This window comes from Centrocercus urophasianus, unplaced genomic scaffold, assembly GCF_019232065.1.
Source record: "Centrocercus urophasianus isolate 14NV4802_14NV808 unplaced genomic scaffold, USGS_Curo_1.0 seq_10, whole genome shotgun sequence".
Classification (NCBI taxonomy): domain Eukaryota; kingdom Metazoa; phylum Chordata; class Aves; order Galliformes; family Phasianidae; genus Centrocercus; species Centrocercus urophasianus.
The window spans coordinates 98,752,027-98,767,697 of record NW_024884142.1 but is presented as its reverse complement, the minus strand read 5'-3'; the positions used below and the strand labels follow the sequence as shown (position 1 = coordinate 98,767,697).

At 40.7% G+C, this 15,671-nt stretch overlaps 1 protein-coding gene across 2 annotated transcripts in view; it reads left to right on the top strand.

Annotated features, from left to right (window-relative positions):
• XDH (xanthine dehydrogenase) overlaps positions 1 to 15,671 on the top strand; it is a 40,378-nt gene that overhangs the window by 5,109 nt on the left and 19,598 nt on the right. Inside the window, exons 2-17 of one of the 2 annotated variants that reach the window (XM_042822037.1) lie at positions 1,233 to 1,290; positions 2,527 to 2,623; positions 2,935 to 3,043; positions 4,061 to 4,187; positions 4,998 to 5,059; positions 5,590 to 5,658; positions 6,420 to 6,485; positions 6,920 to 7,006; positions 7,747 to 7,888; positions 8,481 to 8,573; positions 9,314 to 9,465; positions 10,238 to 10,331; positions 11,233 to 11,342; positions 14,538 to 14,722; positions 15,001 to 15,175; positions 15,327 to 15,416. In XM_042822037.1, coding sequence (XP_042677971.1) covers positions 1,233 to 1,290; positions 2,527 to 2,623; positions 2,935 to 3,043; positions 4,061 to 4,187; positions 4,998 to 5,059; positions 5,590 to 5,658; positions 6,420 to 6,485; positions 6,920 to 7,006; positions 7,747 to 7,888; positions 8,481 to 8,573; positions 9,314 to 9,465; positions 10,238 to 10,331; positions 11,233 to 11,342; positions 14,538 to 14,722; positions 15,001 to 15,175; positions 15,327 to 15,416 — 1,716 coding nt within the window. The other variant, XM_042822046.1, reaches the window with a different exon arrangement.

Here is a 15,671-nt window from a genome sequence, read left to right as displayed (position 1 = left end):
CTAACCATAGAATAGTATAAATACCCTTTAATCATCCGGAGAACTGTTCTGAAGCTTTTTCTCTGTGCCTGGCTACCTTGGGAACTTGATTGAAAGGGATTTGCTATGGTCATTGATGGAGCCCTGGGGAAGACACTCAGCTGACGGTAAGGATGTGAGTTGCTGAGGAAGGCCCTTGATCTGGGAAAGGCCTATTGTCCACGGGAAACCAGTAGCCACTGCTTTTCTTTTGAATTTTTTGCCTGTTTAACAGACTACCGCAGAGGGGTCTGAGTGCTTTCTCTGAGTCAGTGGCCAAGACTTGGCCAATACGTGCTCTTGCGTCCGTATGTACAGGAGAGATGGGAATGGGGATCACTCTGCTTTAAACAGAAGCAACACGAGTGCTGGTCAGAGTAAGACATCCCTGAGCTTGAAGAATGGATTCTGTTTCCTTGTAGATTATCCCCAATGCAGAAGTAGGACTATTTTTTCTTAAGGAAGACAAATACTAACTAAAAATAAACTGTTAACGCTTGTGTTTTGTAGCAGAGAACTTTATCTGATGGTTGTAAAAATGTGGACTCAAATAGGAAGTATGAACCTTGTCTCTTGAGAATAACCCTGTCACGTGTCAAAGGCATTAAAGTGAAACAGTACAGAGGGCGTGAAGGTGTTTTATCAGCAAGAAAAATGGCTTACACAAGTAGCCTCTGTATTGATTTGCCCTTCAAAACTGGGAAAGGTTAATTCACATACAATGCCTGCCAATGTGAGATTTACTTTAAAAAACCAGTAACTATTTTTCTTAGGATTTGCACAGTGTAAGTGCCAAGAATACATGATTATGCTCTGGCATGCAGTGAATTTGACATTCTATTAATAACAACAAAAGAGGAAGACAAGCTCTGCTGTCATTTGGAGGGAAGAACAGACTTCGGTTTCTGGCCATGGGGTAGAAGTCCAAGTAAAATCTAATTTTATATCTAATAGTTAACTGCAAATATATATATTTTTTCACTAATGGGTGAAAATCTGCAGAGAAAATATCTCTTCGATCATAATTTTACATTCCTGCGTTTAGGATAATTGTCAGTGTAACACTGGTTGATTTAACATCATCAGGAATGGTATTTGCTATTTCAGCTCTAGCACCATTAGTCAATTCTGCTGGTTGGTTGGTTTGTTGTACGACACAACATATCCGTGTTGTGAAGTTTTCTGTGTGTAAAAGCACTTTTCCCTTCTTGCAGGTGGTGGAAAAAGATGTGGACCCAGAAACTACTCTGCTGACTTACCTACGAAGGAAATGTATCCAATGTCAGAAGAAATGACAGGAATCTTTGCCTATGGCATTTCATTGTTGTTTACTGTTCAGCATTGTGGAGTGGACAGAGTGGTGCTCCACGTGTCTGGTATTATTTCTTGTTGGGAAAGATTACAGCAGATATTTTGAGATTATAGAACAGAAAAATTTAAATCATCCACTTCACGTAGACTTGAAATTAGTTATTAATACGACAAAGGGAGATCTCAGCATTGGCATATTGGAATATTGTATATACAATATTGGAATATTGTATATACAATATTGGAATATGGTATATACAATATTGGAATATTGAAGATACACGTATGGAGATGATTGAAGGAAATTTAGTTTTGTTTCATGAAAATTGTAAAGAATTTTCTGTCCAAAACATTAGAGCCACTTGAGCTGCTGTCTGTGTTGTCCAGTAATTCGAACATTACTGGATAGGTAATAACCAATAATTTGATTATCCTATGATGTGTGCTTACCATAGGCAAGGTTAGAATGATCCATTGGCGTACCCTTAGAGGCAAGGGTTTCTGTTGCATACTGTGGTTGTGTTTCTGGATGCAAAGAGTCATGTTTGATTCCTGTGTAAAGCTAGTGATATGTGAGTCAGATTTGCTTTGGGAGATGAGTAGCCATCACTGTGATGACCAGGCTGGCTCTACTAGGTCCAGTTCAGTAAGTTGTGTCACTCCATATTTAATGAGATTTTGTCTGAACTATCTGGGAGTGGACATGCTACAGATTTTTCAGTCTGTGTTGGTGTACTCCTTCAAAAGAATTGTGCATAGTTGTTTTATCTTTGGTGCCACGTTCTGATTGTCTGGAATTTGAGATAAGTACAAAGATATAAATCATTATCCTCTTTGGGGTTTCCAGGGGAGATATAGCAACCCCACTTTGTCTGATTGTATCTTGGGTAGATTAAGTTCAAGAGGGAAAATAGTGGCCTGTCTTTTGTGCCAATGTATGCTTCTCACTTCTTGACCTTTTATAGCTAAAGTTGTTAACAATGAATGCAAGTAGGTTCAAAGGAGAATCTTGAAATTGATCTCAAAGATTATGTGCCAACATTTGAGACTTTGCCCATATTAAGTTAATTTATTGAGAAGGAAAAAATATGAATGCTTAGTTTCCAGCAAGAAATCGCTGCTAAGACTTGATTGACAACTGTTGGAGAGGGCTTTTGCCAACGTTCCTCATGTTTTCCTTAATTCCTGTACCCTCAGTGGGACTATGTGGAACCAAACTGGGCTGTGGGGAGGGTGGATGTGGTGCTTGCACTGTTATGATATCCAAGTATGATCCCTTCCAGAAGAAAATCCTGTATCCTTTTCAATCTGAACCCTCAACATAATGTGTAGCAAAATGTTCTGTGGCTTAACGCGCAGCAATGACATTTAACTTTCTAAGTCAAATCCTCCTGTGCACAGTCAGTTTAAAATTCAAGTGAGGTTGTTAAGAACTTTGAATAGGTGCTGTAGGATTTGACTTGCAATGTTTGCATTGCAATCTACTGAAGCTCACTTGCTGTGTCTGCTGCCATGGATTCTAAGTACTTTTCGGCCCCTCCTGATTCCTTTTTTCCTCTGCAGAGCAGCACTGTTGAATGAAATAACCTTAATTTATCACTTTAGCCACCATACTGCCAATGCTTGCCTCTTCCCTATCTGTGCTCTGCATCATGTAGCTGTAACTACTGTTGAAGGCATAGGAAACACAAAGTCCAGGTTGCACCCAGCCCAGGTAAGCTATTAACACCATTAACTATTGAATCCTGCATGCACACTTTCATTTTGTTTGAACATGTTCCAGAGTATTGAGATCTTCATTATAATGCTGAGAGAAAGATTTTGTCTTTACTTGCAGGAATGGCTAGAAAGCTAGTAAGTTAATTGGTGTTATCTTGGCCAAAATGCTCACACTTTGTTATGGGGCCATGGGACTCTGGTTTGCATCCTGCATCAGAAACTGGGAAAGCTGATGTAAAGCTGGAAAGCTGATGTTGTACTGGAAGCCTGTATGCTGAAAGCTGACAGCTGAAAGACCAGGAGCAGGAAATCTGGAGTTAGGTTTTGGCTCTGTTACGGGCTTCCAAGAATGACCTTGGTCTCTCCTCTTACATAGTTAATAACCTGAAGTGGTAGGAAGGAGTGATGGTAATGTGAGCTTGCTCTTTTGGCAAAGTGTTTTATTGCACTTTGTACGAAACTTGACTTTAGCACTGCTGGGAATACTCTCCTTTACAGGGAACTGATTCATTTCAGTCTGTGCAGTGAGTGGGACTTCTGCCAACAGCAATCTGAGAGAGTAAACAACAAAGAGAAAAATAAGTTAGGCATGTGTGAATGAATGACAGCTTGTCTGACCTTTGTTTGCTTCTTTCCCTACCTCCTCTGAAGACTAACCAGCTAAGCTTTGAAATTCAGACTCAGGTCTGTACAGGTAGCTTTCAAGTACGGCAAATCTGAAGACCTCCTCTCTTATTGGAGGCTTCTGGTTATTTTCAGCTACTCTGGGAATCTGAAGCCTAGATGTAAGCTTTTCAGTGGGCTCTCTCTTTTGAAGTCTTCACAGATGATACAACCCATCAAAGAACATTTGGTGGTTGATTCAGATCTTTTGATGAGATTGTTTCTGCTTGCTTTTTTTTTTTTTTTTTTTTTTAAAAAAAAAAAAAGTAGAAATGTTGCAGAAAAAGAAATCAGTACAACCACAAACTCACTTTGACACCATGAGCTGATTGTTGCTGTTACTTTTCAGGAGAGAATAGCAAAAAGTCATGGGTCCCAATGTGGCTTTTGCACTCCAGGCATTGTTATGTCCATGTACACATTGCTTCGAAACAAACCCAAACCCAAAATGGAGGACATAGAAGATGCTTTCCAAGGTAATACCCACATTGCACACAGATGCAACCTGTACTGTTTTCCTAACATCTGCTTCAGTAGATAAGATGGAAGAGCAGCTTTGCTTGATGTATTTCATTAAAGACAGGCAGTTTTTATGAGGTTAAGCACCAGCTTTTCCACGGGGAGACTTGTCAGGTGCTATTAAGTGAACCAAAACGGCCTATGAAAATCCCACAACAACTCATTGTCATCCTGAAGCAGTGATAAGTGGTCTCAGTCTCTGATCGGGTCTTTACTGTTCTTAACATGATAAATTATGTGGTTAGTGCCTCGAGGGCTTTTAAGAGCCTCCACATCTTGTGAAGGCCAATTCATCTTGGGCACAAGAGGATGCAGAGTGACAGCATCTGGGCCAGATGCCAGTTCCAAGACATGATGGAGTAGGGCAGAATCCAACTGCTGAAATTATTTGAGAGGGTACTGTTGCCTCTGAGGTTAGAGCTCTTACGAGGCCTCTGGCTGCAGTCTGAGAAGAAATCAGATGCAAAGGAAAGCAATCTTGTTGCAATTCAGGAGGTTGGAGAGTTGATGTGCTGATTAGACTTGTGCAATTGAGGTAAATGAATACTGGATTGGGCAGAATATGTCTAGATTAATTTCAATTGAAGGTTTCAGTGAAAAGGGATAGTAAGATTGTTGCAAAATGATTTATGAAATGTTCTTCCCAATATTTTTGTGAGCTTAATCTAGATTTGATGAGCTATGCTGAAGGGCAACGTAATTTTCTAAAAGAATTATCATTCAGCTAAATGCTGCTAATTTTTTATCCTTTGTCTCTGGCTATACAGGGAACTTGTGTCGGTGTACAGGATACAGACCCATTCTGGAGGGATACAGGACTTTTGCTGTCGTAAGTGGCTTCAGACAACGTTTAAAACATTCAGAGCAAATAAATACTAAGTAATCAATGGAGTGAGAGGTAGTCTTCATTTCACTTGTAAAATGATGAGCTGATGAGCAGATCACTGTGCAGCAAGGTGATCTTGGAGGTGTGGTAGATAGTTCCATGGAAGCACGGCCACCAGTGAGTACTCAAAACAACGTTCCAAGGAGTAGAGAACAAAACAGTACACAGAGTTATGCCAGTGTATCATAGGTCACCAACACCTGAGTACTCTGTGCCATTCTGATTCTCTCATCTCTATTAAGGTATAGCAGAAATTTAAAAATATTTCTGTATATCAGAAGTGGAATAAGGATCACAGCTATGGTAACCTGGCTTCCATGCTAAGTAACACCGGGCTAACTGCGACTCCAGCTTGGAAGAGAGAGGTGTCAGGGTGGAACTGGGGAGAGGGAATTGTCTCAGAAGGGAATAAATTCTGCTTCATTTTCTGGGAACACGGCCATTTTTCTCAGAACAGTTTTTTGTCCCCACAGGACTCAAATTGCTGTAGCAGTTTAGCCAATGGCACTGGATGCTGTCGTAGTAAGGGAGAAAACAGCGTGGTAAGCTGAACTTCAATAGCCATAACCTCAATTTGCAACGTAGTATTAATAGAGGGGTTTTTTGTGTGTGTTAGTCATTCCTCTGGCCATACTGTATTGCAGATATCCAGGGACATCTGAGCTGGTTTGAATGCCTGTCTTTTGGAAAACACTGCCATTCTGTATGTCTGGAGTAGCACAACACGTTATGACACAGGTTTTAGAAAAGTGAGGTGTAACACTTATGTGAAATAATGTGATGACACTTGCAATTGAGGTGCTACCAGCTTTTGCAGCTGTCATTCTGCGAAAGCAGATCTAAATTAATTATCCAGTATTGATCTGTCCCAAAATTAATCAGTTCAGTGATGAATGATTTAATGACCATCCCAGGACATCACAACTGAATCCTCTTGGGATATCTGGAGGAAAAGAGCTGATCACATTTTATGTAATAGTTGAGGTACAAATGGTAGAGACTGAAAAGAAGGAATTAAAGCATAATACAATAGAAGTGTAAACTGACTTTGGGAAGGAAAGACTATAACAAAACCCTTTGGAAAATTCCAAAAAATTCTTGTGGATTCTTTGATAGGAAACATCCGGGTTTGTTTGGAATACTTCAGCAATTAACAACTGCTTGGTGTTATTTCATTAAAATCATTAAAGAATGCATGTTACTGAAAATTTCAGTGACCCAGGGTTTGATAAGAGGGAAGGAAAGTATCCTGAATTGTCTAGTTTTGTCCAGACTAGTTGAAGTATGTTTGTTTCTTCTTCAGAATGGGGGCTGCTGTGGAGGAAAAGCCAATGGCCCAGGCTGCTGCATGAATGAAAAAGAGAACCTGGTAGAGTGTTCCTCAACTATTTTGTTCTCTACTCTGAGTGTTTATGAATCTAACTTCGCTTTACTCTGTGCCAAAGCTCATTGTAATCTGAATTTATGCAGAGGAGATTGGACTAATTTAGCTTTCATGCTGGTCTTGCATCCTAAAATGTACCTTTGTCATTTAGCACAACCAGTGTGAATGTGATGAAACTTTTAATTGGCAAAAATCCTGTGAGTGTATTTAGGTTTCTGGCCTGACATATTCTGATCAGAAAAAGTCTGATCTGAAAAACTTGGGACACTGGACTAGGTTGTATCTTTTCGCTGTTTGTTGTCGTTTGTTCCATGAAACAGTAAGAGGCATTGGACTGAACAAAGAAATGAGATAAGGATGTATGTGGTTAACTTTCTCCTCTGCTTCTCCTCCAGCTATCTTCATTCTCTCTTTCATAGACAATGATGCCCTCCAGCCTGTTTGATTCTTCGAAATTCCAGCCATTGGACCCTACACAGGAACCAATCTTCCCACCAGAGTTAATGGTAAGGTACTTTGAAAAGAAATAGTACGTGGTTCACTGGCTTCATTTTTCCACACAGGGTTTGAATGTTGCCAGTACTCAGTGTCCTGATGAAATGGTAGCGCCAAAGATGGACGATGATGAAATGAAGCAGCATGGGCGCAAATATTTCCCTCTTTATGAAAGACTCTTGCCAGTCAGGATGGCTTAAAAGATATGCAGGCTAAGAACGTGCCCCAGGTGGCTGCACTTTCTGTTGTCACCATATGTATCTGCTCTTGGGTTGCCTTCCTTTTTGGCCACTGACTATCCGAAGAGGTAACAGCTGCTGATATGTGGATTTCACTTTACTAGCTCATATGTATATCTCTGCTGTAAAATCAGTTGTCTGAGCTAATGATCCTGTGACCCATTTATACTGTGGAAAGAAAGGTAAGAAATACAGGAAATAACTGAATGTATGTCTGAACTAGATAACTTCCTGAATGCACCAACTTTCCTCCACTTGGTATAGCAAGAGTAGAGGCCGACTGGCTTATGTCAGAGATTAGTTCTCTCCATATTTCAAGGGAAGGAAGAACTTCTGTCAGTGTGGGAGACTCCAGTCAGTGACAGCAGAGGAATGGATGGAGAATGGCCAACTGCCAACCAGATGTGGGTGCCATGGGTCCCCATCTGTCACTTGGCAGGATTTTTGGCTTCATGTAAGGGATTCTTTGCTTCATGTAGGGCCCGAACTCTTTCTGCATTCTCTTTCTACAGACTCAGAAAAGCAAGGAGCAGAAGCAGGTGTGTTTCAAAGGTGAACGCGTGATGTGGATTCAGCCTGCAACTCTCCAGGAGCTGGTGGCACTCAAATCCCAATATCCCAATGCCAAGCTTGTTGTAGGGAACACTGAAGTGGGTAAGAAGAAAAGCTAGTGCGCAAAAAAAAAAAATAAAATTTTTTTTAGATTTTTGAGCCTTTTTTTTTTTTTTTTTTTTGTGGGATTTTGAGAAGTGGGAGTGACATGATATGACTTATCTTTTTACTAGAGGTCATTCAGTTGTGAAATCTACATTTTGAAAAATTTCCAGGAAGTAAACTGTCATGCCTTGAGATCTTGTGTGTTGTCTCCCAGCACGTATAACTCTGTAAACATGAGAGGTGTGAAAGAGAGTTAAGACATGCTGAGTAATTCTATTATCCTAAATAAATCAGGAGACAATCGCTCAGCTTGATCTCATTCATTGTATGAATTTTTCTTTCCCTAAGAGTTATGTACAGCAATAGCCACGTCACACAAGTGCTAAATAGCCTAAAACTGCCCTGTGAAAATTCTGGTGTTAGTGGGGAGCGGATTTTAGTTTGGTGTCTTTGTGACTGTATGTGGTCTGTACGTTAGATGGTCAATGAACTGACTTGTTTATAGGCCTGCTGCCTTTTCACTGGGAGACAGTTAACTGAGGCTCTCTATCGCATACGCACAACTGAAGGAGTCTTACTTTTCCTTAAGGTATTGAGATGAGGTTAAAGAACATGTTGTATCCAGTGATACTAGCACCAGCATGGATCCCTGAAATGAATGCTGTTCAGCGCACTGAAACAGGTGAGGGAAAGGGGAGACGAGGCCTGCTAAGTAAGTGGGAGCTCCAATACAAAAGAAAGACTGTTTCCTGTTTCCATTCATGCATTTCCCGTGCAGGTGACCAGGTGAGAGACATGTATGAATAGTTTAAGAAAGAATTTTCACTGGAAGGTAGATTCATGTGTAGATGTAGATGTACTAAGGGACATGGTTTAGTGGGGAAATATTGCTGGTAGGAAAATTGTTGGACTAGATGATCTCGGAGGTCTTCTCCAGCCTTGGTGACTGTGATTCTATCTCAGTGTGTATGGTGTTTCAAGTATATCGTTTGGCTCAATAATGAATCTCAGCAGGCCATCTTTATTAAGGTTTTTAAATTAGCAACTGTGAGAAACACATTGGATTTGACAGTCTGTGTAACTAAGCATTTATCTTTGTGATGGAAGCAGGGAAAACTTACAAATAATTAGAAGAAATGAAGATGATGTAGTGAATGCAGCCATGCTACAGTAAGGCAAATGGATGCTAGGCTACTGTCATGTAAGAGGCAGTACTGCCATGAGCTGTGAGTTTTGTTCTGGGGATGTGATGTTTACACGCATTGCATTACAGAATACTCCATTGTGACTGAGTGCCTTCCCCAAATCTTTGCTGCCTAATTAAGTCCAGTGGCATCTAAGCTTTGTAGACGCTGTTATAATTTTCCTTCTATATCTAGACTTCTGGGAGAAGAAAAATAACACTTCTTATTTTGTCTGCAGGGGTCACCTTTGGCGCTGCCTGCACTTTAAGCTCAGTAGAAGAGGTGCTGAGAAAAGCAGTGGCAGAGCTTCCTTCTTACAAAACTGAGATTTTCCAGGCTGCCCTTCAACAGCTGCGATGGTTTGCAGGGCCACAGATAAGGAATGTTGCAGTAAGTGACTCAGGAATACTGGGGACTGGAACTGAGAGCTTAGTCTGAGGAGATGGCCTCCCTTATCCAGCACTGGTGTGCCTTGGGCTCATTGCACAAGGAGAAATTTATTTACTGTGTGAGTGAGTGGTGAAATGCTGGAACAGGCTTTCTGCCGATGCACTTGGTTGCCCCAAGGCTGCTAATGTTCAAGAGGGACTTGGAAAATGCTCTCATTAACGTGCTCTACCTTTTGGTGAAAAGGTCAGGTCAGGCTGTTGGGCTTGATCTTTGAAGTTCCCTTCCAATGGAACTCTTCTACTGTGCTGTCAGCTCTGGGAAGCCAACCTGCTTTCATTTTAACCAGATGTAATTGTACAATACGTTGGGCCACATATTTGTGCTGCAGTCAAAACACTTTGTTTTCTGAATGTTACTGGAAAGTTTCTCCATGGATCTTTCCATAATTGCATCCACGCCAATTGAATCTTGACACTGCTGGGTATATGTGGCTTGAGCATAAGGTAGTTTTGATGCAGTACCCAAAGACTGCTGCTAAAACTGTCAGACGAATGTTAGTATCGGGGGCCAACAGCTGTTTTTGTGGATTTTATATATCCCTAATTCATTAACAGCCTAGAGTTGCTGAGTAAGCAGAAAGAGCTTATCAAAGCAAGCTCAAGAGCAGCCAGTCCTTAGTGCACTCTGCGTGGGATAATGTAGGATTGCAAGATGTTATTGTTAGATGTTGAGAATTTTTATTATTTTTCTATTTCATTTATTATCACTTTAGGCTCTTGGTGGGAACATAATGACAGCAAGCCCGATCTCTGACTTAAATCCTGTGTTAATGGCAAGTGGAAGTAAACTGACTCTGATATCAACAAGTAAGTTACTTATATTTCTTCGTGGCACTGAGGTAGATGGAATAGTCGTAAGTCCTTTCCTATGGAGTATTGTCAGATCGAAACTTGAAAGTGCATATCAGCAATGCATAAAATATTCTTCGCTTGACTTTTGGAGGGTTTTGCCCTTTTTGATTCTCAAGTCTTGGGGATAGGCCTAAGACTGGTTTCCTAAAGAGTTTTGAACTTCTATGCCAAAATAAATCTGGCACAGTGTACGCACTTACAGAAACTGTGAAGAACTGGTTGGAGATGTCTGTTCACAAGAAAAAAAAACAAAAAAAACCAAAAAAACAGAAAAACCAAAACAATCAAAAACAGGTGTACAATTATTTATGTCACTCTCATGCTTTGATTGTTGTGGATTTTTGAAATAAAAGCTGAATCCTGTTCTGAATTTTTTTCTCCTCCTGTGAAGAAAACTATATGTCACAATTTGCATTTGTTCTTAGGGAGAATTTTTTCTTCAGATAGGTTATTTTTGAGGAGTAGTCTGTCTTCTCAATGGTTTCTTATGTAACATGTTTGAATGCAGGCTGTGGAAAGGGGAAAGAGGAACTTGCGTTGAAATGCTAGAAATTAATTCCACCAGAGTCTCAGCTTTAATTAGATGAAGGAAGGAGGACTTTGAGAGATCTCTTTCATCAGTTCTTATGCAGATATGTACAGAGATGTAATCTGTGATATACATTTGATATACATGATGATCAAAGTAAAGCTGAGAAAATCCTGATTTGTTGGAACAACAAAAATGAGTGGAAAATGAAAACTGGTACCATATCAAGAATGATTTGTGTAGACGAAAGGTTCTACCATCTATACTCTTTCCATTCTTCATCCGAGATGCTCGCTCATTCACCACTGATCTCTCCTTGCTCTACAGAGGGCAGGAGGATTGTCACAATGGATGAGAAGTTTTTCACAGGATACAGAAAAACTGCAGTTAAACCTGAGGAAGTACTCCTCTCTGTTGAGATACCCTACAGCAAGGAGGTAAGCTTGTAGAAAAGCCGTCAGCATCTGCAGAGTTAAAATATTATTACCTAAATGCTAGTTTCACTGCTAGGCATTTTTCCTTGAAGATTGGCCTCCAAATGCTTATGAAGTCCCAATTGGATCAGCAGGCAAATGAAGTATTTGGTGAAAATATAGCAATGTACTCTTTCTAGTAAGCAAGAGGAACTGAGCTTTGTGGCAAGCCCAATTTTTCTGGCACAAGAAATGAAAACTCCACTTTATTGTCTAGGGCTTTCGAGTGCATTCAGTAATGGTTAAAGGACCAATGTGATGTTCCCAGAGGTGTAAATTCTGCTTGTGAAATGGTACAGCAAAGATGCTAGCAATTCCTGATGTGAAGTTTATGATTCTGAGGCTCCTGTTTCATTTCTGTGAACTGAAATGGGGAAGAATATGGGGATAAGAGGCAAGTTGAGTTTCAGTATCCTTGCCTTGCAAGACTGAAACCAGAAGGACTGCTTATCGTGGCAGTTTGGCAATGGGACTTGGCAAATAGGGCACTCCCCTTTAACTGCATAATAGATTCACTGTCTATGAAGTAAAACCCCTTTTTCTCTTCAGGGCAGATAATGTCAGCCTGTAATCTGCTGGTGTGAGGGTATTTACCTTTTTAGAGCTTGAGACTACAAGCTGTAAGATTCAAGGATTCACGGTGTGGTAACACATTTATTTTGTAACTGGAAAGCATTAATTTACCTGAAATGCCATCACATTAAGGAACAGAGCTAACAGAGTTGTTGACTATTCTCTTTCTTAAGATTATTTCTCTTGTATTTAAGTGTTAAGAGAACATAGATATTTTACTGATGACATTTTTACATGAATTTCTGAATAACTGTTCTGTGATCTTGTGATAACTACAAGAAGAATGTCTTTTTCCCAAAATGAGAAACACTTTTGATAGAGTTGATGGAAAATACCATGTTCCTCCATTCATACAGAAGTTGTGTGGCAGCTTCACAAAAGAAATAAACGTTTACCAGCAGGGCAATGGTGTGATCCATAGGTTACATGCAGCTCGTTCATCTGAAAAACTAGAACAACGTTTGAACTCTGGATCTCATGCTGTCTTGGTCGGTCTTTGCTCACAAACATGAAGCCAGAGAGAGTAAAGTTCTCCAAGGAATGTCTCATGGTGCTGGCATGCGACAAAGTCTTCAGGAGCTGTGATATCCTCACAACAGATGCATCAGTTAATGTATAACACGGCATTCCTGGAATGGGACATACCCTTTATTTAACAGTCCTCTTTCACTTCTAGGCTATAAAAACGTCCCGTGTTCCAGATAAGGTTCACAAATGTTATATGCACCATTTGCATTATTTCTCATTTAGCAATCATTAGTTTTTTATATCCTTCTCCTCACATACATCTTTCTCTAGGCCATTTTTCGCTCTTATTTAATGTTTATGATAGTAATATTCTGAGTCATAAACAAACCAAGTCATACTCAAACAGAAAGTGCTTAACAACACAGTGACTATATACTTCTCTATGAACCTGTGAAGGTTTGTAGTATTGCATTTTTTTCTACACTGGAGAGACAGAAAGATCACGAAGTCTTACTTCATCCTTTAAATTGATATTTTTCAACCTTCTTCCTTTATTGATCTCTATAGTCCATGCTTTTGTCAGTTCTTTCAAACACTGAAATGTTTTTGCAAATGCAAATAGGTGCTCCTACATGGTGTTACTTCAGGCAGGAGGAAGAATCTAAGTCTGTACAGAGCCCTAGTCAGTTACTTGGCTTTTCTGTGAGACTGCTAATATCTGTAAACTTTCACTGTGAATGTTTAGAGGGGACATTCCCTTGTTTTACCATGAGGTAGGGCATACGTGGGAGCTGGTAAAATGGTTACATTGCCTACAGTCCTAGTGATGAAGAATAAGTATCTTCTCCCACAGGACACTTTACCTAGAAAACCTGTAGTGTCTTGTGAGAAGTGGAGGTAATTGCTATGCTCCTTGCTATGATCTTGTTATTGGAGATTTCTGAGGTGTGCTGTGAGAGAAGTGGCTGCTTTCTCTTCTCTTTGAAAGCTTATTGGGAGGATGCTACTGATGCTCTTCTGCCACTACCTGTTGGCTGCCCGCCAATTACTTGGATTTAGGAGATGAAGCACACACTTCAGTTATATCTCCAGTAACAAGAGCTCAGTGCATAAAACCAGCTCCACGTGAAACTGCTCTCACTGCCAGCAGTAGTGCAATTACTTCCTTACAGTGGAGTCCACTTCTGATTAGAGGTAACTAATGGAACAGACTGCTATGCTGGGCGGTAGCTTGGCTGAAGCATTCGAAGAAGAACTTGCCAGCAAACTCTCAAAAATGGCCATGCAAAGATATCAGATCTGATTTCTCTCCCAGTCTGCAGGCGGTTGGAAGAGGAATTTGTTATACACTGCAGCACAGGCAACAGGAAAAACTGACTTTTCTGTGACTCCAAGGTGACGCTTTCACTTGGTGTAAATCAGTAGCATATTAATCTCTTGTTTACTGCTGGTAGGAGAGCTGCTGAATTTTGTGAGTTGTAGCTGCTGGTGCATTTTTTTCCCATGGAATCCAACAGAGGATTCAGAGTAGTTATTGAGAGCTGCATTTCAAGTTGTATTTCAAGTAATGGACTGAACTGACAGTAAGTCTTGCATTCACTAGTCTGGTGTGTTCTAGAACCGTGAACCATTTATGATTATTGATTTCAGTTCCTTTCAGGTATAAGGACTTCCAATAGAGCTGGAAGAGAAAGGGTGAAGGAATCTGAGTTTTACTGATTAGGTTTCCAACTTGGCAGCCTGGGAGAAAGTGGTTGCAGAGGAATAGTAAGATTGTTTATGTAAAAAAGGTTGTTTTCCTCACAGTGTAGGAAAACTGTATGCAGGTGTGCCAAAACTCATTTCACAAACAGCCCTATCTTGGATAATAACCACTAGTGTAATACATTAGACTTAATTTTAAGATCATGTGAATTTTGGACTTGAAGGTCTTTTCCAACCTATACGATATATAACACTGCCTGAACAAATATATCACACAAGGCACTGCGAGATGAATCCATCTGATACAGTTCCCTAAAATAGCTCATCTATGTAGGGATAGGTTAACAGGTTGTCCATTTCCATGCTCTGAAACATGCCAAGGCAAGGAATAAATAAATATTTTTCTGTCTCTAGGGTGAATACTTCTCAGCTTTCAAGCAGGCTTACCGTAGGGAGGATGACATTGCTATTGTAACCTGTGGGATGAGAGTCCTGTTCCAACATGGCACCAGTCGAGTGCAGGAGGTCAAACTAAGCTATGGCGGAATGGCTCCTACAACCATCCTGGCACTAAAAACTTGCCAAGAGCTCACTGGCAGGTAGGAGTTTTTCTGCAAGTCTGACTAGGGGAGCAGCACTAACAGCAATTCAAATACCCAGAATCATTCTCTCTGATGGTACCCAGAAGAACAAAGGGGAAGAAGCGATGCTACATTTCTGCAGCAGTCTGTATGTTGTGTGATGCCTTCCTTCTTCCCTTACACTCAAATGTTTGTGTTGGGCTCTCAGAATGCTGAATGAGCTTGTCTATTGGAAATCTGTCCTGCCGATAGTTAGGGCTGAGGAAAGGTTGACTATTGCCTGTGTTCCCTTGCAGGGACTGGAATGAGAAGCTGCTGCAGGATGCCTGCCGCTTGCTGGCAGGTGAGATGGACCTGTCTCCTTCTGCACCTGGTGGGATGGTGGAATTCCGACGCACACTCACACTCAGCTTCTTCTTCAAATTCTATCTGACCGTTCTCCAGAAGCTGAGCAAGCAACAGAATGGCCCTGTGAGTGTTGCTAGGGAAGGCAGGCTGGGGAAGAGTGAGCTGTATGTGCTGTCTGAGAGTGGAAAGAGTTGAAATTCAGGCAGATTGGCTACTGAGGAGTATGAGAAAGGGACTGACTGGGAAGATAATTTTCTTTAATATTCTGTGGCAGAGCAATCTGTGTGAACCTATCCCCCCAACCTACATCAGTGCTACGGAGCTGTTTCACAAAGATCCCATTGCAAGCACCCAGCTCTTCCAAGTAAGTTGCTGTTATCTAGGCTTTTCTTTAGCTCAGGCAGTGCTTCTTGTCTTGTTTCTTCCCTGAGTATTAACAGTACATGAGCTTCTATAATGCTGTTGCTAAGGATTTTAATTTGGTCTCCATCCCTTCCTTATTTTAGGATGCAGTGCCCAGCACTGCTCCTTTCATCTTTAGTACTGAGAATAGCTAGCTGCCAAACTTGGAAGCTTATATGAGCCGAATCCCTTTCACTTCCTTCCCTGCTGTTCCTTG